At 53.3% G+C, this 24,580-nt stretch overlaps 1 protein-coding gene across 6 annotated transcripts in view; it reads left to right on the top strand.

Annotated features, from left to right (window-relative positions):
• Nucleotides 1-24,580, top strand: part of SSBP3 (single stranded DNA binding protein 3) — a 163,566-nt gene that overhangs the window by 93,118 nt on the left and 45,868 nt on the right. For all 6 annotated transcript variants that reach the window (XM_059374837.1, XM_059374833.1, XM_059374835.1 and 3 more), the window contains exon 5: nucleotides 22,320-22,409. In XM_059374837.1, the coding sequence (XP_059230820.1) occupies nucleotides 22,320-22,409 (90 nt within the window). The remainder of the gene's footprint in view (nucleotides 1-22,319; nucleotides 22,410-24,580) is intronic.

The raw sequence follows: 24,580 nt of genomic DNA, 5'->3' as shown, positions 1-24,580 counted from the left end.
GAACCTATCTGACCAAGCCCTTCCCTAGTTCTAGCCAGATGTCATCCCACACACCCAGTGTACGGGGCTCGGGGCTGCCTTCCCCCGACTCTTTCGCTCCCTCCACACTTCCTGTTGTCTGAAATATCGCCTTCAATACCCTCCTGTCCTCTGCTTCCTGCTCATTCATTCACAAACGTCGTGGAGACTACCAGCCCTGGAGCTAGACCCTGGAGTAAGTCGTGCTTCCCCTCTTACTCAGCTAACAGCCCAAAGGCTCTCCAAGTGCACCTCAGAGCTAGGATTTGTTCCTCCCAGCCTTGCTCCCCATAGCACACCTCCCTTCAGATGTCTCAGCACTGGTCCCTGCCTGGCTTTTCTTCATGCCTGTCTTCTTACCTTTTCTCATCATCCCCTAAAAAAAAAAAAAAAAAGGTGAAAAGAAATGGCAGGAATCCATTTCAGTAGTATACTCTATTTACTCCTAAACAAATACATCCAAAACACTATCATTTTAAGTTGTAAGCGGTGTAAAAATCATTGATGAGTTACAGATTTGCTCTTTATTCCAAGTCCTTGAGATCTGGTGTGTGTTTCACTGTCTCCTGATCTGCCCGTGTCTCCAAGAACTCAGTAGCCCCTTCGGGACAGGGCTTCCATGCTGGACCCTCATGGGTGTGGAGATTTAGGAGCTGGAGAACTGCAGAGCAGCGGATCTATTTTATATTGTCTCTGACTCTGCCATTTTTGGCCCAGTGGCCTTGGGACAGTGGCTTCCCCTCTCCAAGCTTACTATCCACAGAAGGCACGTGGCCTCACCTCCTGGGGTAGCTATAAGGCCTGCCTGGACGAGACGGGGCGCACAGAGGCTCATCACGGTTCCGAGCACGTGGGACTGGTGATTGTGCGTGTTGAGATGACAAAGCCTGAGCGATCACCGGGGTGCTGGCTCAGGGCCAGGACCTGCCGCTTGCCCCCTGGTCTGCCCATGCACGTGTTGGATAGCAGATTGCCCGAAGAAGGACCCAGAGTGACAGGATAGCAGATTGCCCGAAGAAGGACCCAGAGTGACAGAGTGCTCTGTAAGCTCAGGGCAGGAGCTAGCAGGAGCCCTGAGGAAAGGAGTGACAATCTGGAGAGGCTTCCTGGTGGAGGCCCCACCCAGATGCTCCTTGGGTTCCTCTGTCTCCAGAGCGCTCCTCTACAGCTCCAGTGTCCAGGCAGCTCCATTTGCTCACTCTTTGTCCTGTGTGATTAGTGCAGCATGCTCCGCTCTTGTCTCTGATTGTGTCGTACAGCGCATACTTTATTCTATCGGTACAAAGCCATCGGCCGGGTGATTATCTTGTTCACTAATTGTTCCGCCTGTCTGTCTCATCGGCCTTGCCAGATCAACGGCGTCTTCGGAGCAGTGAGCCCGTCCTTGGTGCCTTTGGTCTCTTGCTCCATGGCAGGCTGGGCCTTGGGACCCAGGTTCGAGTGCTGTTGTCTGCCACACGGGCTTGTCAGTGGCTGCCAATGAGGTGCTGTCCCTCCTTTTACAGAGGAGCAGGGTGATACCAGTGATACAGCTAAGCCGCCGCCCCCCCCCCCCCCCCCCCCCCCCCCCCCCCCGCCCCCATTCCCGGACTCTGGCTGTCCCTCCACTGGTGGATCTTCAGGGTCCTCAAGGCGGTGAACAGTCATTCCTTTACTCAACCAGGTATCCATTGAGCACCCTCGAAGTGCCAGGCATTGGGGAGGTAATGAACAAGACAGGCATTCTGCCTTTGGGGGGTTTAAGGTTTAGAGAAAGGAACAAATGCAAAGGAATAAAAATGGCAGTATACTTAATTGGAGTTGTGTTGACATTCCCTCAAGCAGATCTTTGCATGTGTTCTGCACAGCCTTGCCCTGTGCTAAGTAAGCACAGGGGGTGTCCCAGTGAATGACCCAGGTGGCCCTGACCTCCCGCTTATGGGGCAGAGGGACAAACAGACAGGGATGCACTCGGAGGATACACAGGCGGAGCTGCCCTGGGGGAGAGTAGGGGTCACCTGGCTGGGGAGCCCTTCAGGGGTTGTGTTGCCCCTCCTGCCCACAAGCCAGAGGGGAGGGCGCAGAGCTGGCGCCTCCCTGTTTCCCATGGAAGTGTGTCCCGAGGCCCCGGGTGTTTGTGCTCTCTGCCCTTGTGCGTCTGACTTGGGGGAGGCCCGGGGAGGGCTCTAAACACAAACCAGATGAAGGCGGCGCCTGCGGGTGCCTGGGAGCAGGGGCGGCCCCAAGAGCATGTGGCTGGGTCACCCTTTGTAATTATCACACTGTGGTGAAGGCCCCGGAAGCCGGGGTGGCGTAGGGCGGGGGGAATGCCGGCTTCCCATCTGCTCAGCCTCTTTGGGCTCTGAATGGATTAGTTCTGTTTGGGCTGCAGCTTACTGTTGTGTGTGTTTTTCATCCCCTCCCGTTTGTTCTCTCCCTGGCCCATACGCCTGCTCCCTGCTCGGGAGCCGTGAGGGTCCTGGGGCAGGAGGGAGAATTGCGAAGTGGCCATTATCCAAACAAGAAAGGGAATCATTGGAGTTTGTGTTCTTCTGGGCCTCTAGGGAAACGAGGATGTGGCGGGGCTGGTGGGGGCGGGGGGAGGTGGCGCAGCCTCGGGAAAGTGAGAAGATGGGGTGCGACTGTAGAAATGGGGCTACAGTATGGTTTGTGAGTAACCCCGCCTGGTACGGTCTGCCCCACGGGGGAGTCGGTGGTATGAAATCATAGTTGGTGTGCCTGTGGTGGTGTTCCTTGCACGTGGGATGTCTGGGTCGGCGGTCATTCATTTCCACCAGGCGAACTTGGGGATGCTTCTGTTGCAGGAAACTGTGGGCAGAGCAGTAATGTTATGGGCAGTGTGATGTGAAAGACCCACGTGGACCTGCCGCTGACCTCGCCATGTGACCCCACTCCAGGCTTCAGTTTTCCCAGTGTGTCAAGTGGGGGCGTTGATTCCTGTCTTAGAGAGTTGTTGGCTTCAGGGCTGGTTGGGGGGAAGCAGGGAAGGTGTAGAAGAGACTTGGTGCCGTCCACTGGACTCAGGAAGTATTCAGTAGAGCCTAAGAGTGCCTGTCTCTAACGTCACACAGGGGGACAGGGCAATTGGGGTGCTGGGAGTGCCCCTGGATGCTGCAGGATTTCTTGATGGGTGTCAGGGAGCTTCTGCAGGTAAAACAGACTTGGCAGGAAGCCAGCGTTGCTTCTGCCTCCTATTTCAAAGGAAATAGAAGGGTGTGGCCCTCACCCCTGTTGGTGTGCTGTCAGTGTCTATGAGGAGCCCCATGGAGGGGACACCTTGGAGAGAAGGGCTGGGGAAGGTAGGGGAAGCAGCCACAGCCTCTGCTTCTCGGAGTCCACATTCTAGCTTAGAATCAAAATTTCACACATGTGGAACAATTAGAGAAAAATAACAGATGGCGTCTGATCAGATGTCATTGCTCTGTGAAGCTGTCCCAGACTGCCCCACCCTCTGGCAGAAATAATCCTTCCTTTCTTCGGGATCCTGGAGCCCAATGCAGGCCTGTGCGACACCATGCATGGCATTGGTTTATACTTGGTCATTTGTGCCATTAATTGTGCAACAGCAAATGTATGTTGAGTGCCTCCCCGTGCCAGGTCCTGTCCTTGGTCCTTCCTCCTGTCCTTGTCGAGCACCTCGTCAGGACACTCTAGCCCATAGTCTCCACTTGGGGCTTCCAGGCTGGCCTGTGTGTTTCCTTCTGTGGGGCTCCTGAGTCCCCAAACCACTTTCTCCCAGGCTGCGTGTAGTCTTTTCTTGTGCCCCGCTTTCTCGTAGCACTCTCCTGTGTTTGGTCTTCCTGTGGGGACTTTGGGCCGATCTGGAGGAGTCAGTGAAGACTGGCCAGCCACCAGCCAAGCGCTGCTAATGCGTTGTGTGATCTTAACACACTCTGGTTCTCCCTGGGCCTTCATTTTCTTGACTTAAAGCAAAACAAAACAACCAGGATCGGATTGAACAGTATCTCTAGTATTGGTTCTGAGATTTAAAGGTTGTTTTGTTTTTGTTATTTTTTGGGTGGTGGATTGTGTGGGCCTACAAATACCTTTGGTGTGCAGGACCCTTAGTAGGGCCCTGGAGATGCCTAAGTGACTTTTTCGTGGGATCTCACAGTCAGCGGGAAAGAGGAGATAGTGGATGCTGATGCTGCTCCAGTGGACCCGGTTGCTGAGTCCCAAGAGAAGGCTCTGCCCGGAGGGCTTCCTGTATTCGACATTTTCTGTGGGTCCCACAAAAGAAAAAGGAATAGAAGTTGGTGATTGAAAGAGGGGGTGTCTATGAGGAGGGCATTGCCGGGTAAAGGAAACATCTGCAAACACTTGGAAGCTCAAAAAGACGTATTTGTTCAGGGAGGAGGGTTTGTGTGGCCAGAGCTGGAACTGAGAAGGGCCCAGCCAGGCTAGTGTGCATCCCATAGCAGACAGTGTACTGAGCTGATGAACTGGTGTCGTTAGTGGTCTGATTAGGTCAGTTTGGGGAAAAGAGTAGGAACGAGGGGAGGACTGGAGCAGCCACACCGGTGAGGAAGCTGGCGGGTGCTCCAGGCCTGAGGATCGAGTCCAGATGGAGATTGGGGTGCATGGGCACTGGGGCTGTTGTATGGGGGCGGAGGAGCCGGTCTGGCCCACTGAGAGCTGGTATGATTGGAGGGTTGCCTCTACCCCCTCGACCCTCAGCATTTTCCTAGTAACTTGCTGCTCTTGTGTCTGAGAGGGTGGGCTTAGTGGTGATTGTAAGCAGCTTAGATTTGCTGAGGGTATTTTTTTTTTTTTTAAAAAGCCACCTCTTTCCAAATTATCCAGAGAATGAAAGCATAGTGGCATAAGAGGCACCCTGGCCAGGTTCTGGGCATGTCTGTCTCCTACTGGGGGCCTTTGTTTCCCCTTTGGTGAGATGGCAGGGGGCGGGGGAGACACGGGCCCAGTGCCCGAGGTGCACTAGCCCACCCCCATGACTGCCGCCTTTGTTTCCAGGGGGTTGAGGCTCACACAGGGCAGGGTGGCTTCATTCTTGGCAAGTGGAGTGGAAAATGCCAGTGTCTTAAAGCAAGTCCCAGAGGGGGTGGGGATGGGTGTGTATGTGTACTTGGCTGGGCGTGCCCCCAAACATCTCCCTTGGACAGGGCATCTGTGTGAGTCTGGCTTGGAACCTGCACGGAGTCCCTTCCCTTCTAAAATATTATCCTACCTATTAAATATTAATACTAACCAACCTCTCTCAGCAGGACTGAACCCCTAGCGTACTCTGGCTGGTTGTTGCCTGTGTATGTGTGTCTCCACGCCTGTCCTTGACCCAATGTGGCGCCTTGAGCAGAGCAGAGAGAGAGAGAGAGAGTGTGTGTGTGTGTGTGTGTGTGTGTGTGTGTTTTGTTTTTGCTATTTTGGAACCATGGCAGAATTTCTCGCCACTGCTAAGTTATTTTCTTGGGATGTATTTAGATGGAGAAGATGACCGAGAAGTGGGTGACGTGTAGAGATGACCGAGAAGTGGGTGACGTGTGTTTGCACAGGGATGTTTGCACACGTTGACTGTGGTGTTCTCAGAGCTGATATCCAGGAGCTGGCTACTTCTTCACACACTTGTCAGGAAAGGATTTCGGGGTACCTCCTCTCCGAGAGTGGGGGCGAGGGTGGGTGGCAGGACAGGTCTTCTCTTCCAGAGATGCAGCCCTCTGGACCCCAGCCCGTACTCCTCTTCCCATTGCTTCTCAGGGATGGGGAGCTGCTGTGAGCCCTGCACTCTGCCCCGAGGGTTGGCTGTCTCATGGTGTGGTGTGGGCGTTAGCACACCTTCATAAGATAAATAAAATTACTTTTTATTTATGTATTTGCATGTATTGAAAGTTCTGGGGACAGCACCGGCTTCCCAGGGTGAGTAGGCACAACTGGCCCTGAACCCCCCCCCAGCTCTAAACATTTCCTGCCTGCCTGCCCCTTTTGCAGTGCGCGGGGGCCTCCCCTCCCCCCATTTCTGAGTCTTTGACATCCACATGGCAGCATGGCACGGAAGGGCAGAGAGGGGTCCAACTTGGGCCAGGGGCTGTGGTCCAGCGCACTCCTCTTGGGTGTCCCCAGACCTAATGAGCTTACCGCGGGCAGGGCAGTGCTCTTCTGTTATTAAATGCAGAGCTGTGGTCTGCATGAGGCAGGCAGCTTTAATGAGATTAGAAAGCTTAACCGAGAGGCCAATTATATCTGGGCCCGTACCTGTTTGGGCGGCTGTCTAAGCCCGGACCTGCATCCAGAGGCTTCCTGCAGGCCTCCTGGGAGCCTGGAGGGTGAGGGGCAGAAGAGACCTGCCTATGTGACTAGTCATCACTGGACCCAGGGTCTGTTTTCCCTGGTGAGGGCAGAGGCAGAACCCAGGAGGAATCTGCTAGATTCTGATCCAGGGGTTCCCAAAAATCTTGATCCCTGCAGCCTGGGAGGGTGGGCAGCTGGGTAGTTGCAGAGCTCCCTGGTGCTTCTGAGGTATGGCCCAGCTTAGGGACCAGAAGTCGAATCCACACCCTTCATTTTATAAGTGAGGGGAAGGGCTAGTGGGGGGATGGGCAGCCAGCCAGGGATTTGTCACCACAGCCTCCTCCTTTCTTCCCACCCCTCTGATGGTCTGGGGGCCGGGGGTGCTGTTGCCCTTCTGGTCACACCACGCTTTGTGTTTGTTTCTTGATTTGTGTTCCACATTCCTGCACGAGGCAGTGGCAACTTCCCATTTTACAGATGGTCAAGTTAAGGCTGAAGAGACCCACCCAAAACTGGGCTCGGTTGCAGGTTTAAGTTTAAGACTGAGGTCTTCTCTCTGGTTCCTACGGGTGTGGTAGGGGTGGGTGGCATGGGTTTGTGATGACTGGACCCAGCCAGGAAGAGCTGTGACCTGGTGAAGAGGCTTGCCCCTCGTGATCTTCGCCAGCCAGACAGGTCAGATGTGAAGCAAAGGAGTGGAGTTCAACCTCCCAAGTTGTTGGGGGGATTGGCTGTCCCCTGCGCCTGCCTCTTGTGGCAGCTTGTTTCTGTTGCTGGGACACATGGCCGGCAAGGGATGGGAACGCTCCAGGGGGGTGGGGCAGGGCTCCACAGGTGTGTGCTGCCCAGCCTGTCCCCTCAGGGTGAGGCCCTCCTAGGTGGAGCAGAGGCAGAGAAGAGAGTTGAGAAGCCGTGTCTGTTCAGCAGTTCTCTATGGAGTACCCGAAGGACGTAGGCCAGGCAGAATTGTAGGGGAGGCCATGGAAACTTTCACAGACTCTGTTGAACAAGGGTCATTAGCCCAGTTTTCTAGAGGAGACCACCAAGGTATAGACATCTTGGGATACCCGAGTCCTGGATCTGATTCCTTCCCTTGACTTAGGTCTTTGAGCTGGAGGCAGCATCTACAACAGAGGGACTGTGGGGGACCCCTCCTGTTCAGAAGTTCTAGATTCAGAGTTTCTGAAGGCCGGCAGATTACCTAAGTCTAATCAAAAACTTACGTCTTCAGTGGAGAAGACCCAGGCTGTGGTCTCAAATGGAATTAGACAAAACAGGAGAAAAACAAGACTGCGTTAGACGCATTTGGGGTGGGGGGGGTGGTGGTGGCTTTTGATCATCCACTAAGGGTAGTCCTGCCACAAGTTTCAAACTTGGACAGAACCAGGATTCAAATTCAAGCCTTTTCCAGGGTTTCCATGTTTGTCTCTTGCAATGATTGCTTGAGGAGAAAAACAGAAACACAGAGAGATAAGGCCCCTCTTTGTCCCTTTTGACTTTGGGTTTATGAAAGTCTGTTCTGTTCTTTAAAGTTATGTCTTTATAAAGGAGAAAAACAAGGAAGACATTTCCCAGAAGGGCCAGGCCTAGCTTTGTCCAAAAAGCCCTTTCATAGTACCCAGTCATTCGATGGTTATTGATTATTAGGCATAGTAAATATTTGGATTCTGTTCTTTGGAACCAACAGTCCTGCAGGGAGATAGCTTTTGTCCTTACAATAAAGCCACATAGAAAGTCCTGGAAGAGTCATAGGTAGAGTTTCACATGGGATTGGAAGATGAAAAAAATCATCCTGCCCAGTACCCAGGGCTGTCCGAGGGCCAGGTGGAGGGTTGAAATGGTGATGGGGATGTGTGGGCACTCTGGGTGGAGGGGATAGTCTGTGCATAGGCTGGAGACCAGAGAGTGCTCCTCAGGGCTGAAGCTCAGGGCACAAGAGGAGGGAGGTTGGAGTCGGGGGCGGGGGGGGGGGTGGCTGACATGAGACCACAGCCCCTCTCTCTGTTACCTCCTATTTGTTGTAAGTCTCATGCCAGCCCCAGTAAAGGTATCGTCTTGTATTGGGGGAGCGTCTGGAGTCAGGATGAATTGCCTGCCTATCTGAATTAGCCAGGGAGCTGGAGGAGCCGGAGCCCTTCTTCCACAGCTCTCTGCACTCTACCGCTTGGCAGTAGAGTGCATGTTCCATTGGATGCCTCTTGAGACACTTGCAGGTGGAAACTGGTATCTTCTGATACTGACTTCTAACTCTGGCTGAACCTGCTCAGGGACTAGTGTTTGCTCTGGGCTAGGAGGCAGGGACATTTGAGGTTGGCATTGATGGATGACCAGGAGTTCTATAGGTAGATCCATGGAAGGTGATAGGGAGCCTGTCTGGGACAGAAAGTGGAAGCAACCCAGTGTCCCCCGGGGAGTGGAGGACCTGAGACCTGGTTGGGGAGAGGCTGGAGCCATTTCCAGGGCCTTGTAAGCACAGGGAGGGGGCAGAACAGGGTGCAACTGGAGGACCCTGTGGGCTCAGAGAGCCTGGTCTCTGCCCTCCTTCTCTCAGCCCTTCTCAAGTTCTCATTTCATGTCCAGCAAGGGACTGAATCAGGGAGGAGGAGGAGGAGGATACATTCTTCCCGAGTGAGCTCAGGGCTTGCACTGTGGCTCATCTCCGATCGCAGGAACCTTGTGTTTTAGAAACTTGTGGTTTGGGGGTTCCAGCTGTGAAGGGCCATCCTCACATTGGTAGAGGATTCCTGCCTGCGGGGTGCATTTTATGGGACATGGAGAAAAGCATCTCAGGATGGGACCTCTGCCTCGCTGTCCTGCTCAGCTTCCAGCCAGGCCCAGGAGGGCCCCCTCCCACTTTGGATGTCCCCAAGCCCCAAAGGTGGTAGGCAGGTTCTCTCCACCCCATTAAGAAGCCTATGGAAGGGGCACCTGGATGGCTCAGTGGGTTGAGCCTCTGCCTTCGGCTCAGGTAATGATCTCAGGGTTCTGGGATCGGGCCCTGCATCGGGCTCTCTGCTCAGCAGGGAGGCTGCTTCCTCCTCTCTCTCTGCCTGCCTCTCTGCCTACTTGTGATCTCTATCTGTCAAATAAATAAAATATTTTTTTAAAAAGGGGGGGGCTGCATAATATTAAAAAAAAAAAAAAGAAGCCTATGGAAAAAGAGGCCCCTTGGTCAGGGGAGCAGACATCTCTCTTCAGGGAGGGGGTAAACCAGGGCATCCAGCCTCTCTAAGAATAACCAACAGGCTTCGGTTTGGAGGCAGAAGGGAGGCTTGGCCAAGAGGGCTGAGCTAGGCAGCCAGATCTCAGCCAGACGCATTAAGACCACTGGAATCTGTTCACTGCACCCGGCCCACTGGGCCCGGTCTCGATTTCCTTCCAAAGTGGGAATGGCTCTCTGAGCTCTCTGAGGCTACCCTGCTCCCTGTCGTTGCCTGACAACCACTGCTGCTTTGCCCAGATGTCAGCTTTAGTTAATTCATAGCTGTCTTGGGAGGAGGGGTATCCAGACGATCCCACCCTACTGTGCTGGCCAGGGACTCTAGGACAAGTGGCCTGCCCAAGTCATTTGCCAGCAAGGCCCAAGCAGCACCGGCAGGCAGGTTTTCTGATGCCCAAAGCTTGGGTTTTGCAGGCAGAGGGAGCGGTGTGTCTCAAGACAGGCCTGGGTATGGTAGTGGTGGCGGTGGTAGGTGTGTGTGTATTTGTGTGTCATTTAGAGGGGATGGAGTAGTTGTATGGATCTAGCCAAATGGTAAATTAGTAGGTGACTGAGTTAGCTAGCCTTAGAATTGGACTTTGTAGACATGGTAGATATTCTTGAAAAGCAGGATTTCTGCAAGGATTTTATTCACCCCCCAAAAATATTTACAGAGCCAGCACCTTGTCTGTGCTGTGTACGCCCCTCTTGCCCCTGTCCCTGGGAAGAGAGCTGACGACTTGAATAAGGAATTACCAGTCAGATGTGACATGTGCTGTGATGAAGACCACATAAAGGACAGAGGCAGCACCCTGGGAGGGAGTGTGCAGGAGCGGTCCAGAGAGAGGCATGGACCTGTGCGGAGAGCGGTTGGGCGTGTGCATCAGGGAAATGCGGGTGAAGGGAAGGCCTTTGTGAGTCAGGGTCCTGAAGCTGTGTAGGTGACAGTGGTGGTTCTTTTTCCATGGGATTTCGAGCATCTCACTTGTTGGACCCTGATGCACGTCTCCATGAAGACCTTCGTTTTGCTTTCAGTTCTGTATGGGGGAGGGGGTGGACTGCCGCTGTGGGAAATCCTGGGTCTGTTTCAGAAGCCACATTTGGGTCTGAATTCTCAGTAGATACACTCCTCTGTCCCCTAGAAGCCTTTGACAAGTTAGGTCCTCCCAGGCTGGGCTCCTGGCCCCACCCCATGAGGGGGTTTCTCACTAGGACACCGAAAGATAGGTGTCCTGGGGTGCTCTGGACCCGTTATGGGGCTTTGCTGGCAACACTGACAGACACCTAACAAGTATTTGTAAGCTCTGTGGGAGAGCTCTGCAGGGCCCCCCCTGCTTTGCCTTCCAACGCTTCACGGGTTGTCAGTGGGCCCCTGAGCTCCACGGACTGGGCTGTACCGAGGACTGAAGCTGGCCAGCTCTTGCTGGACGCCTGACCTGGCTCAGCAGCCCCTCTGCGTCACTTTGGAGCAAACTAAATAATTGCCCTTGGAGGGCTTTAGAAGGCTTGCCTGGGTGGGCTCTATTCTCCCGTGCCGCAAGGCAGGGTGGGCAGGTGATACGTCTTTGAGTGGCTGATACCTGTGACTAAAGAATTGGAGTCAACCAGACCAGTGTTTGGTTCCTGAGGGAAACCAGGAACCAGAGCATTTACCTTTCCTGCTTTAGAGACAGAGACCTGTATTCCTTCCCCCGCCTCCCCCAAATCTGTGACCCTGTAATCCTCTTGGTTTTTTTGGAAAATAATGACCATTCTGGTTCCCCTTGTGTCAGCACCACTCCCTGGGCTTGCTCACAGCCCTAGGCATTGGGAGCAGAGCAGGAGGAGAGCAGCTGCTCTCTGCACTGACCCCGTGCAGCAGACCTTCCCTGTGCACTCCCGGGGTCCCGGCCAGGTCCTGGCAGGGGTGGGGTGGGGGGCTTCCTGGACCTGCTGTGTTTGGGCGGGGGCTTGGAGGCCAGGTGGGGCAGCACGGGACACCATGGGAGCTCCTGCTGCCAGTATGAGGAGCATTCATGGCAGAAAGTGGGCACTGGAAGGTGTGACCTGTGTTGGCAGCATGGCCAAGCCACCAACATCCCCGCCCCCCCGGCCAGTGCTGCCGGCGGTGGGAGGAACTGAGTCCTGCAGCCCCTCCTGCCCCAGCAGGAACCTCAGGGCTCCTCAACCTTAACTCTGTTCCTTTATAAATGAGGCACCGGGGGCTCTGAGAAGAAGGGGGCTTCTCTGCTCTTGGTCACCCAGCTAGTTTGGGTTGGGCTTATTGCTGAGGTGTCAGCTAAAGGGGGTGTGAGAGAGGGGAGGGCATGTGGACTTTGAAGTCACGTGGACCTGGGTTTGATGCCCAGGACTGCTGTTCCTTGGCCTGCTGTGTGACAGCTTGTTTTCTTCGCCAGCACGGGGTTAGTAATGCCACCTATCTCCTAGGACCTTTGCGAGGGTCAGAGAGAAGTTGAAGGGCCAGGTGTCAGGAGACACCTGTTACTGTCAGCTGTTGGTGTCCCCGCACTCCTGTGGGCAGTGCAGGAACGAAGGGACTGTGGCCGGAGCCTGTTACCTCCACAGGAGTCGAGTCCTGGCTGGGGGCCTCTCCCTGGCCTCCCCACTGCCCTGGCGGGCTGCCACACCATCCCAGCCATTGTAGCCCAGTACGCACTGGGTGGGGGCCAGTGGAGGCTTCTCTCCCCCTCTTACTCAGTTGCTGGTGATCATGCCTGGCAGGTGCCTGGAACCCAGCTGCCAGGGGCCTCTGGACAAGGTTCTCTGCCTTCTACGTCTTTGGCAACACCGGTGCCTGAGCAGGAGGCAGTCTGGCACCCGGATTTCAAGCAGTAGAGCCAGCTCTGCTGTCCACCCATCTGACAGCTGGGCATGGAGGGCTGTCCGAGTGGACAGTGGCACACTCTCTCAGTGCCCAGCTTCTCATGGTGTTGTTTGGTCCAATTTCCTTTGCATTGTGACCTACATCATTCTCTATTTGCTAAACCCTCTAAGCAGGCAGCAGTAATAAATCAATTAATGACTCCGATGAATCGTTTAATGGCTGACAAAATAACACTAAAGCCAACAGCTTGCATCTCTCCAGCAGTACCAAAGGATGCTGGTTGACTGGGGTGGGGGACGAAACAGAGACTGTTAGCTAAATTAGCGCAATTAGCGCATGCTTTCAAGGCGTAGGTGGCATCTGCTCAGCTCTGAGCCTGTGCCCCAGCCATGTAGACCACAGTGGTGGGCTGCTCACTGGCCTCCCACCTGGCCCAGGCTCCGTGTCCCTGGCCTCGATATCGGGAGACCCCAGTGCACTTCACAGACTGCACGTTCGTCCTGTCACAGTAGAGGCTTATCCGAGGGCAAGTGGCTCTGTCCCCGCTGAATTTGGTGCCAGCCGAGCAGAGTGTGGGCTCCCGTTTTTGGAAAGATGTTCCGAGGGTCATGCCTTTAATGATTTGTCTTAACCTTAAAAGTTTCTGGAAGCAGGCGATTTTTTTGTTCTCTGCACACCTCAGTCCTGGCAGGATTAAGTTGTCATTGGAACTGAGTGTGTGTGGGTCCACGCCAGGGAATTTTCCGCTTTGCAGAGGCAACTGCCAGTGTTCTTGTTAAGGAGCTGTCACTGGCCTACTATGACATGTTTGCGGTTGTAAGTACTCCTTTAAGACTCTGTGTGTGTGTGTGTGTGTTGCTAATGGTGTAAACCCAGGCCACGGAGCTCATCTCTCTTTAAGGAGAAAATCAGTGTTGTACAAATAGTGTGCTGTTGATCCACTCTTACTGTTCATTTGCGGGGGCACCTCTAGCCCTTAATCTCCCTGGTCTTGGGTGTACATGCCTAGAACCTGCACCCTGTGCTGTGTGGCCTAGCCAGGGGGTGTTTGCACATGGAGGAGGGTGCCCTGGCTGGCATCCACAGTATAACCAGGTATTAATTATGTGGGGTTCCGCCTCTTACACAAACGGTACCCTTTGATCTAATTCTCAGAAGAGGTTGGGTGCTCCATGGGATGGACGGGCAAGGCCTGGTGGGATGGTGGCCGTGGCCTTCTCAGTTCCGGGACGGAAGCCAGTTCTCCTCTTGGAAGTGTACTGATGGGAGTGCCTTTGTTTCATTTTCTAAAACATGAAATCCTATTTCTCTAACATGGGGTAGAGAGAGACCACTGCTCAGAAGTGTGGCTTCTGTTGAGCGGATTATGTCCTCTGACAGCCGCGACCCCCTTTCCTTCCCTGGCCTGGTCTGCTTTTGTGGAATCACGGAGACCCAGCGGGTCTGTTGTCTGCCTTGGTGCTGTGTCGCTGGTGCAGGGGCTTCTGCTTGCCGATCACCTGTCTCGGCCTCAGCCCATCGCCTGAGACTCCAATTTAACTTTCCCACGCCCCGCAGAAGATAGAAGGCTCCCCCTCTACGGAGGACTACGAAGGGCTCCTGGAGAACAGAAGGGCTAGGTCTCTTCCTCACTTGACCTCTCTGTACTGGGTGACTGTCTTGAAACATCATCTTCAGCACTGAGATCTGAGAAGCTGGGACGTGGCCGAGATGGGTTCTGGTTTTAGCACATCTGGGCTTGACTCCAGTTCTGCCCCTCCAAGCCCTGTGACCCTAGTCAAATCCCTTAAAGTCCTCAGCTAGAGTACTGACTGGCTTATTGGGAAGTCTAGGGGAGAAACTGGGCCAGCACAGTCAGCCGCTGCATTGGGTGGCCGACTCCCCTCCCATAGAAGAGCCCCCCCCTGTGGAGGAGGGAAGTGAGTCAGGCCCAGCCCGGGCTCCCCCACTCCCAAGCTGGGCTGGGATGGAGCTGCTGGGATGGAGCTCTGAGGAGACGGAGGCTCTGTGGCATCTGCGCTCTGAAGGAGCGGAGCAGCTGTCAAAGGCCTGGCTCGCTGGGAGGGTTGAGATGACAGCGGGCGGTAATCTCTCACCTCTGTATCACCGCCTGCATCTTCGAGTCCTGCCGTCCTTTAAGGCCCTGGCTTGAGTGCCACCTCTTCCATAAAGCCTCCCTGATCCAGCTAATCCCCGCCTCCCTGCGCCCGCCTGGAGCACCTTCCCACACCCCTCAGCTCGCTGTCACCGCGGCTCATTTCATCCTCCAGACCTTGAGGGCAGAGCCACGTACTGTCATCTGCCTCCCTGGCAGGCACGACGTGCCCCCACCGCCCTGGGAGCAAGCGTTTGCTGAGAACGTCCAGCATGTGTAAAGCACTCATAACCTTTTTAAGCTCCCACCTACCTTGTTTCTCCTTCTCTTCCCAGGGTAATTTGCCAGTTAGATCCAGCAGCCTCTTCCGTGGGTTCATGCATTCCTGCACACACACACTTGTACGCACACGCGCGTGCACACACACAAACACACCCCTTACCACACCCTTTGCTGAAGGCCGGGTCCCTCAATTATTTGCTGGAAGGAGCAGGGTTAGGTCAGTCTCCTTAGGGTGAAGAGTAGAACAGGTAGAGAGGATCCCAAATGCAGAGAATGCCTTGCATGCTCACCCCATGTCTGTAATGATCTGCTGTTTCTTTTCCTAAGTGTCAAAAAGCATACAGAACTCCCCTCGCAGGGTTGGTTGGAGACTGCTTTGGGGTTTCTGGACCCAAGATTGGGGGAGGGGTGGAGGAACAGAGAGACTAAAGTTAGAGCCACTCATGATCATGTGCTTCTCTGTGCCTCAGTTATCTTATGGTAAACAGAAATGACATCTCAGTGGGGATGTTGAAGAGTCCGTCACACCATCCCCTCCCCTGATCTCTGGGGTCAGGACGAAAGGCAGTTGCTGTTCTCCACATCCCTTTTCCACACCATTGACCCCCTTACCCAGGATACTTGGGAAGAGGCTCCGGTGCCAGGACAGCTCTCCCTGGGGCCAGATGGCCTGACTGTGGCTGGCCAGGTCTTTTTCTGCCTCCACGTGGCCTTTTTTCCGGTTGCTCAGCTAGAGCTCAGTGCGATCTCCCTGTTTCATTGAAATAGCAGGACCTCAGCCACCTCGTTTGGAGCTGAGCAGAGGCCAGGGGCAGGAAGGCTTGCGGTTGCCTAGGTCACACCGTAGGTGGTGCGCAGCCAGAGTGGGAACCTGGTCCAGGGACCCTCACTCCAGGGGTCCTCTATGCTGATATCTCCATGCAACACCAGGTAGTGGTGGGTAACCGAGGGGAAGTGAGGCTGAGACAGTCCACATGGCTCAAAGCTGGAGAGCAGAGATCGAGCCCTACCAGTTCAGATCTGCAGTGTGCTCTTGCTGTGTCCCAGCCATGAGCTGCCCCAAGTTCACATAGGCTACCACTTCCTGAGGCAGCTTATGCTGATGCTCAGACCTGGAGAAGCTTTTTGTAGCTCAGTGTGTCTCCTCTTGGACCCAGAGCTGTCCCTTGGCACCAAGAGAGCACGTCCACTCCTCCTTCCATGTGACAGCCCCCTGGCTATTTGGAGGCAGGGATCCTGTGTCATTCACTCCCGTGTGTCATCTGAACCTATTTTTAATACCAGCTGGTTCTGTCTCTTCACGTAGCAACAGCTCTGTGTTTTCTGCAGGCTGCAGAATTAGAGCCCCTCTTCTCCAGAACTGATTCTCTTCTGTGGTCTGTGCATAAAGCCAAGAGGCCTCTTCCGGTCCCGTCTCCCTCTTTTGACCCCGCTTCTCTCTGTCTTGGCCTTTCTGTCTGAGTGATGATATTCTCTGCGCTCCCTCGTCAACATCTTCAGCTCATCTGTCCTGCTTGGGTTAACAAATCCTCTAGGAAACTCGGCCCAGAGGGACGGAGCTTTTTGCACAGATTGCTGAAACCCCTGTCTCGACACCCGCGCAAGCGTCCCTCCTTCTCTGGACACAGGCGTCCCACAGAGACCTTCGTTTCTCACAGAGGCAGCACAGGGATGCCTTCACTCCTCTAAGTGACCTCTCTTCCCATCTGCATGCACCCAGCCTATACGCCACACATCCTGTGGTGTCCTGCGTGCTTGGCCACGTGACCTGTGTTGAGTTTCACTTGCGAAAGGCCATATCCTTGGTGGTTTTGCGTGTGGGCTCTGTGCTGCTACACGCCTGAGGCCTGAGTATTGGGGTGGGGCGAGGAGGGAGGGGATCGCCAAACAAAGTTGCATTTTGCAGCCTTGTAAACCAGGAGGGGCTGGCCAAGCTGGTGGGAGTCCTGAGGTTCACTGAGCATTTGGTTTTATTCAGTTCGCTGGTGATTTCTGTTTATTTATTTCTATTTTTATTTATGTTTAAGATTTATTTATGAGAGAGAACACATGCATGAGCAGAAGGGGCAGAGGGAGAGGGAGAGAAAATTCCAAGCAGACTCTGTACTGATTGTGGAGCCCAGTGTGGGACTCGATCACAGAACCCTGCGATTGTGACCTGAGCTGAAACCAAGAGTCAGATGCTTAACCCGAAGTGCCACCCAGGCACCCCGGGGATCACTTTAAAAGATTGAAAATGAGTACAAAGGCCAGGGCCGGGGCTGGGGGGGGGGGGATCCCATGCTAATTTGTGAGTGAGGATAGCTGAGGTTCCCTGGGTGGGGGTTGGAAGAGAACACCTCGCAGGGACCATCCCCCAGACCCACACTCCTGGAAGGAAGTATGAGCACTTGTCCCCTAGCACAAGATGCTCTGAGATGCGAGATGGGAGGTCCTGGGAGCTTGTCTCCTGGTTCCTCTGGACTGACCCTACTGTTCTTGGAGCCCCAGGGGACTTACTGCTACAGAGCGAGGAAAGGGCCTGGCACTATGTCTGGGACTTGCCACGTGCATTTGTCCTCTACTGGTGTTGGGTGGGTTAGTGGAGGGTGTATTGGGATGCTCGGCACTAGCCAAGGGAAGGGGGGTCACTGCTGAAAAGCAGATGTGCTAGTGAGGACCGCCTTTCGTTGGAGGGCATGTGGGAGACCAGCCAGCTGGGGCTGCAGTGCAGGGCAGGCTGAGGCTCTGCGGTGAGCCCCGGACCCAGCTGGCTTTGTAACCACCGTGGGATCGTAAAGAAGGTCTACTCTTGAGGGAGAGGGTTGTGGGATCAGTCCTCCTTAGAACGCTCCCAGGTCATGAACAAAAATACCATACTTTGCAGGGGACCTCGAAGAGCTTCAGGCAGGCAGTTGTCTGTAGGCACCTTGAGCTTGGCATGTTGACTCTGACCCCTGAGTCTTAGAGGAGGCACCTGGCTGCAGTGGGCCCTGCCACCCAGTGCAAGGCCTGTTTATTATTTAGAAAAGAATTTAAATTTATTTATTTATTTATTTATTTTTTTAAAGATTTTATTTATTTATTTGACAGAGAGAAATCACAAGTAGGCAGAGAGCCAGGCAGAGAGAGAGAGAGAGGAGGAAGCAGGCTCCCTGCCGAGCAGAGAGCCCGATGCGGGACTCGATCCCAGGACCCTGAGATCATGACCTGAGCCGAAGGCAGTGGCTTAACCCACTGAGCCACCCAGGCGCCCCTATTTATTTATTTTTAATGCATGAGTTACCAAACTGCATGCCTGATTTGATTCTGTTTTTTTTTTGTCCATGTACGTATGTGTATTTAGATAAATGTGGGTGAGGAGGGCCTGGGCCGGTCGAGCTCAGATGTCAAGGCTATTACCTGCAGAGGTGTCAGGGTGGTTTTTAATCTTTGATCTCTTACGTGTTCTTTAGTGAGCAGAAAAGAGTTAAAATTCGGAGTCTTCCAGAAAGAGGACTGTCCTCCTGTTCATGCACTAGCTATTCTTTCCCGTCTAACCCTGCCTTTGGATGCATGGGAAAACTGAGGCTCCCAGCAGCAAGGACCTGAGCCCATAGAGAGGTCTCTGGCTTCAGAATCCAGCGCTCTTTAATTCCCTGCCCTAGTGGGAGGTTCCATCCCTCGACCCCCCACAGCCCTGACAGCTGTAGGCCGTGGTGAACATCAGGGGCTTTTGGTCTGGATTTTGTGTTTTTAGAGAAAACTCACATGAGACGCTTTGCTGAGTGCCTTAATGGAGCTCTAACTCAAAGCTAGAAACCGCAGGGAGAGGCTGAGTTCTAGCAATCCGTAAAGGCCTGGCTCTAGATGGCCAGGTTTGAGCAGGTCTTTGAATAATAAAAGTCATAATCATTTATTGAACACCTGCTGTATGCCCTCCCATCTCAGAGATTGGTATAAAACAGCCCCTGCTCTCAGGTATGGGGGTGGGAGGAGGCGGTCTGGAGGACTGGGTTCTGTGAACCACAGGTAGTACTTAACCCTTTCGTTGCCTTGTAAATCTGTTGCTGCTTTTCATTTGCTTCTTTGTACTTTTTTGCCCCTTTGAAAGTTTTCCATTATGAGCACGTATTTCTTTCATAATCAAAAAATAGCAGTATCTGTCATAATTCAAGTTCATTATTTTGCTTATGTTTGCTGCTGGATGAGGCTTTGAATGATAAAAGTTGTCTCCTCAGCTTCCTGCTACCTTAATCACTGCTAATAAGGCTTTCCTTTCATTGGAGGCTAGCAGAAATCTGTCCTCCCCACAGATGTCAGAGAATTGTACCATCCACGGTTACCCCAGCCCTGCATTCAAAGGACCATGGACCCTGCACCCACCCACCCACAGTTCCTAGAACCATGAACTTACTTCTAATTTTGTAGGAAAAGGAACTCTCAAAGGGAGGGAGACTTGTAAGTCATATTCCTGGGTTCAAATTTTCATTTAAAAGTGTGGGGTATCTTTCTTTCTTTCTTTTTTTAAATTCTAAGATATCTTTATGTGATATCCTTAAAATATAAAGAGCTCTTATATATCACTAAGGAAGAAGTCAAATATACCGATAACAAGGAACATGGACATCTTTCCATAAAAGTAGATCTTGAAGTGGCCAGCAGAGACCATTTCAAAAGGTAGTGACCCAAAAAATAGGTCCGAATACAAGAGAGGCACCATTTGGTAACTGTCAGAGTAGCAAACACCATACTTGGTTAAATAATGTTACCTCTGTATAATACTAGATTCGTTAAAAACTCATGTTTTCTTCGGCTGTGTAATGAGAAGGGACGTGCTCTTGACATTATTTAAGAAAACACGGTCGCTAATTTTCTTTTTCCTTTGCTGCGTTCTATAAAAAGGAAGCGTATATGAAATGATAAACGCTAATTTAAAGAATCAAGTTGGTAAGACTTTCCAGATCTTTCTGTGAAAACAGAGCACGGATCTGGGTTGAAGGCTGGAGAGGAGTAGATCCAGACAAGGAGGACAAACCGGAGAGGGCTGTGTTGAGCCCACTCTCCTCACAAAGACGTTTGTGTCTCTGTCAGACGGGGTGCTCGTGTCCACCTAAGAGGCTGGCTGGGGGTTCAGGGGGAGAGAGGCAGGCGAGTGGCAGGGAGTACCCAGCCTGTTTCTAGCATCAGGCCCAGTGGCTCCTGCCAGGCATGCCACCCGGGGCCTCCCCAGTCAGGAGCTCCATCTTTCCTGTCCTCATCCCCCAGACAAGTTGGTGCCACATTTGTTGAATAAAACATTTAGTCAGTTTTAGCAAGACAAGGTTTTGCTTTTCCCCGTGTCGCCTACTCCTACCTTCCCGGTAATTACTGTCAGTGCCCCCGCACCTGCTTGACTGCGGGACTTGCACAAAGGTGTGAGTCACTGGAGAAAGACTGAGTCCTGGGAGGGCACCTCAGTTTGAAGAAAGAAGGCATTTCTCCTCCAGATCTGCATTGGGGGGGGGGGGTGGTGTGTGTACACGTATACACGTATATGAACTTTTTTCTTTCGGTAGGAGGGTGACCTCTATGAATGATCTGAGGTTTGGAGGGACAGGTGGGTGAGAATGAGCCAGAAAACTTCCACTGAAGAGTTGGAGGAGAAGGTCATGTCCGCGGTGAAGCCCCGACCATGACAATGGAACTGTAGAGACATAGGACAGGATTTAAAAGCAGAGAAAGAGACCCAAGCCTTTGTCAGGATTTTGCCTCTGGATTTCAAATGAGTGGGGCAAAATCATACTGAGGCCACTGCCTGAGAAGTAAAATCTATATTCTGTACCAAAACAACTTCCTGAAGGATTAAAGAGTTAAATGGAAAACCGGTCTCTGACAAAACTTGAGGAAAACGTGGGTGCCTGTTTACCTCCCTATGATTTTTCTTTAAAACTTTGCTGCCCCTGCTTCCAGGGAATAATTGTTGGCTGTAAATCCTGAGAAGGTGCATTTCCACAGACCCACCAACCAGAGATTATAAAATAGTGCAGCTAATGGATAGCCTGGCATAGTCCCCCAGGTGGCCCTTGCCCAGATAGTAGTGGGGTGAGCAGGGCGGGGGGGGGGCAGACAGAGGCAGTCTGCCCCTCATCCTCCTGAGTGGGGCTCTCACCTGAGAATGTGGAAAGACCTCATTCGTGGTGTTTGGGGATGCTGGTCACACATGACAGGATGGTTAGCGAGAGAGAGTTGCCTGTCGGTAGGCAGAAGCATTTGAGAGGTTGGGCTGGCTTGGCCGGTCCATCTCCACTCCAGTCTCTTTAGCTGAGTCTGCTAAGACACCCAGTGCCTGCCCATAGTGAGCCCTCCTTGCTTTCAGATAACCGAGCTTTCCTGGTGCACAAATATAGGCCATTCTGTCCCATGATCCTCCACAATCCCAACGAGCAGGCAGGACAATGGCAACCCCCAGTTTGTACAGGAAACCATCTGGAAAGCCACTTGGCTTGCCCACGGCCCTCTGTTGCTGGTACGGGTAATGGCCCTGGAGCCCAGATGCAGGGGTCCCTGGGGTGGGGGGTATCTGTTCATCTTGCCACGGCCAATGGGATTCACACATTACCTCATTTCCTTCAGTCACAGTTGGAAGTTAGGACTTCTGGTTCCTCTTTCCTGGCTGAGGAAAGGGAAGAAGTGAATTCTGCTGCATTTGTAAGAGAAAAAGCGGCCTCCTTCCGTTTCCTGACCCCTGGGGGCTCACTCTTGTCCCAAAACCCTGGGGGGCTTACTCTTGTCCCAGAGAACAGGTCAGAGCCCTGGGAGGAAATTGGTGATTGAGAATTGGTGAATTCTCAGATTCTCAGTGGGGGGTATGTGTGAGGTTGGTGACATGGAAGTGGAGTAAGGGGGTCCTGCAGGAGGAGTGGGGGGTGTGTGTGCAGGGTGGCAGTGGGGTTGGGGGCGTGTGTGTGTGACTTGCCCCATCAGCCTCACCCTGCCTGTGTGCGTGCAGGCCCAGGTTCAGACACGCTGACCACATGGCAGGTGGGACACAGATTGCCTGGAAGGAAGCCAGGCTGGGGAGAACCACGTCTGTTCACTCCCGGGAGGCATTTGCTGAGGCAGATGTACTAGGTAAATGCTGGAATAGCAGCATTTAAGAAGAAAAGTGCTTCCACTCCCCATGCTGCACGGCCCATCTCATCTCTTGTGGCCCCCCGAGACTCTGATGGGCCTAAAAGAGCCCTGCCCTCCTCAGGCTCTCCAGGGACGTTTCCCAGCGGGTCTCCCTGTTCATTCATTAAACTGTGGGTAGTGATTGACATGCTCACCATACAGCATTGCAGCCTCTTGGAGGGGATGCAAATGTTTATAAAACCTCCTTCCCCCCACTGCCCTGCAGGGACCCCATAAAGCAGCTGAGTGTGTAAGGCAGGGTGTCCATACACTGGCAACAGCTGCCGGGCACTGTGTTCTGCGGTGCGTGTGCAAAGCAGTAGATGATGTTCTCCCATTTTAGAGATGAGAAAACAGAGGCTCAAAGAGTTCATCATTTGCCCAGTGAGAGACACACCTGGGAGGATGATGTTCGAGGAGGGTCTTCGAAGGATGTGGGCAGATCGGCAGACTGGGAGAATGGGGGCAGGGAGGGGGAGGGGTTGCAGCTCTACATCTCTCAGGGTGGATCCCACCTCTCACTCTCCCACTTCTTGTCTCCACAGAGTGCAGCAGCCGCCCCGAGCCCTGTGCTTGGCAACATTCCCCCCAACGATGGGATGCCAGGAGGCCCCATCCCGCCAGGTTTCTTTCAGGTACGTGCTGGGCCCCCTCGGTCCCCTGCTCCTTAGGCTCCAGGCCAGGCCCAGGTGGGCAGGAGGGAGGGAGAGAGAAGTAAGTAGCAGCTCAGTTTGCCATGGTCTAAATACAGTTGCTTTGTGCTGGTTCCAACCCCTCCCATCCCTTTCTCCATCCCTTCCAAAACCTGAAGAGGGGAGAAAAGAGATGGGAGTAGCTGCCCTTCCTACACCCCTCCACCGCCCCGCCCCCCGCCCCCCCCCTGCCCCTTGCACATGCTGTGTCACTTCTGTTAGAGTGGGTTTTCTTCACACCATCTTCGAAGGCACAGCACAGCACAGCCCATCGTCGGGGAGGCAGTGGGGAGCTGTCTTTTATAACAAAAGGCCTTTTTTTTTTTTTTAAATAGCAAGTAAACTGTTCTTTGTTTCTGTTGTGTTGCTGCTGTCATCGTCATTGTTTACTTTGCCTGTCCAAACTACAAACCTTAGGCGTAATCTAAAAAAAAACCAAAAAACCCACCATCCTGGCAGGTCTCAGAATCCTTTCCCTCTGGTTAACCACTTCATTTTTTCCGAGTGCAATCGTAGTCGGCATTCCGTGAGCATCTGTGCCCGTACTCCGCCCGCCAAAGGCAGGGGCACATCCCACGTGGGGTGGGAGTCTGGTCTCTTCCCAAAGACCCCTTGTAAGCCTCTGGGGGCTTCATCTCCTATCAGGGTTGGGGGTGGCTGCCAGGCCTCTCTGTGCCTGCTCCTCCCCCTATCTCCATGGTCCCCTGGCACAAGGGATAAGGGGTTTTTCGATTTTAAGCAGGCTGAGACCAGGGATGCCATCTCAGAAAGGAGTTAGCGTGCAGGACTAGAGGAGCTTCTCTGAGTGTAACATTTCATTCATTCAGACCTGTCTGTGGCAGGGTTTGAGAACCTGCCTGTGTTCCCCACCCCTTTGAAAGGCTAACACTTCCAGATAAGACTATGGAAAGAGCTGTCATATAGAAAAGAGTGCCAAGATTTCTCTGTGAAGCCCAAGAATTCAAAACTGGGAGCACTGAGACAAAGTCCAAGGAGAATTTTGCTTGGTTTGAGCCAGAATTCCACACCTCTTGCTTCCAGCGGTGAGACGCAGGCTGCGGGAGGCGGGGCTCCCTGTTACTAAGACATCTAAGCTAAAGGGGGAGAAACCCCTCTTAGGGATGTTCAGGGGATTTTCTCCCCCTGGGTGGAAGATGGCCTAGGTGACACTTCTCCCTTGTAAGATTTCACATTTGAGTTGATCTTGACTCTCAGGAGAGAAGGGTTTGGACATGCTGCTGACTGTCTAAGGAGTGAATCCGTAAAATTTAGGTGTTCCCCAAAACCAGAAAGAGCAGGTTGTCCACCATCATGATGGTGGTGAGGGGAGTCATAGGGATGGCGGTTGAGGGCTTTGGGTGGCCACACATACATCTGTATACATTCCCAGCATGTCGCCCGAACTGGAGCCTTATCCTGGGGTGGAAAGGGGTACAGCCTCAGAAATGGGGTGCATAGGCTCTAGGTTAGACCAGTCCAGGCATTGCTTGGGGCTTGGCTTGATGTAAGCAGGAAGAGGGGCTAGACTTGGAAGAGAATGGAACATTCATAATGGACCCAAGAAAGAAAGGAGGCAGACAGGCTTCTGTCCTTTCCCCAGAGGGTAAGCCCAGGGGCTGCTGTCTGAGATGGGCCTCCATGCCGAGGGACAGTCATCTTCCTGGCCACTGCAGGTGGGTGTCCTGTACCTGGTTGGTCTTTCCCCCAGGTGTTACCTGCTTCGACCTTCTTTCCCAGGCTCACACATCCTCCCACATGAGGCCACGGGTACACCCTGGACACAGTGCCGTTGTGGCTTTCCTGCCTGGTGGACAAAACCCCGGGGACCGGTCTCCACCTGCGTGCCTGTTGAGGCTGCTTGCTGGCGGCTGAGTGCCCAGTGCAGGATGCTGTGGCGGGAAGAGGTGGACAGTAGCCAGCTGCATTTGTTAAATAGGCTGTTGACTTCTATTTTGGCCTGAGTCTGGGGCTAGGCAAGGTCTGCCTGATAATGTGGGCAGCTCATAACTTCCTGCTTTGGTAGAATTGTCCATGGTTAAGGCCTAATTCCAGACATACTTCTCGGGCCCTCCCCTGTGACGTTCAGGGGTGTGTGGTCAGAAAGCCCAGACCGA

Source organism: Mustela nigripes, chromosome 14 (genome assembly GCF_022355385.1).
Source record: "Mustela nigripes isolate SB6536 chromosome 14, MUSNIG.SB6536, whole genome shotgun sequence".
Classification (NCBI taxonomy): Eukaryota; Metazoa; Chordata; class Mammalia; order Carnivora; family Mustelidae; genus Mustela; species Mustela nigripes.
Note: the sequence above shows the minus strand (reverse complement) of the source record. Positions and strands in the feature narration are given on the sequence as shown.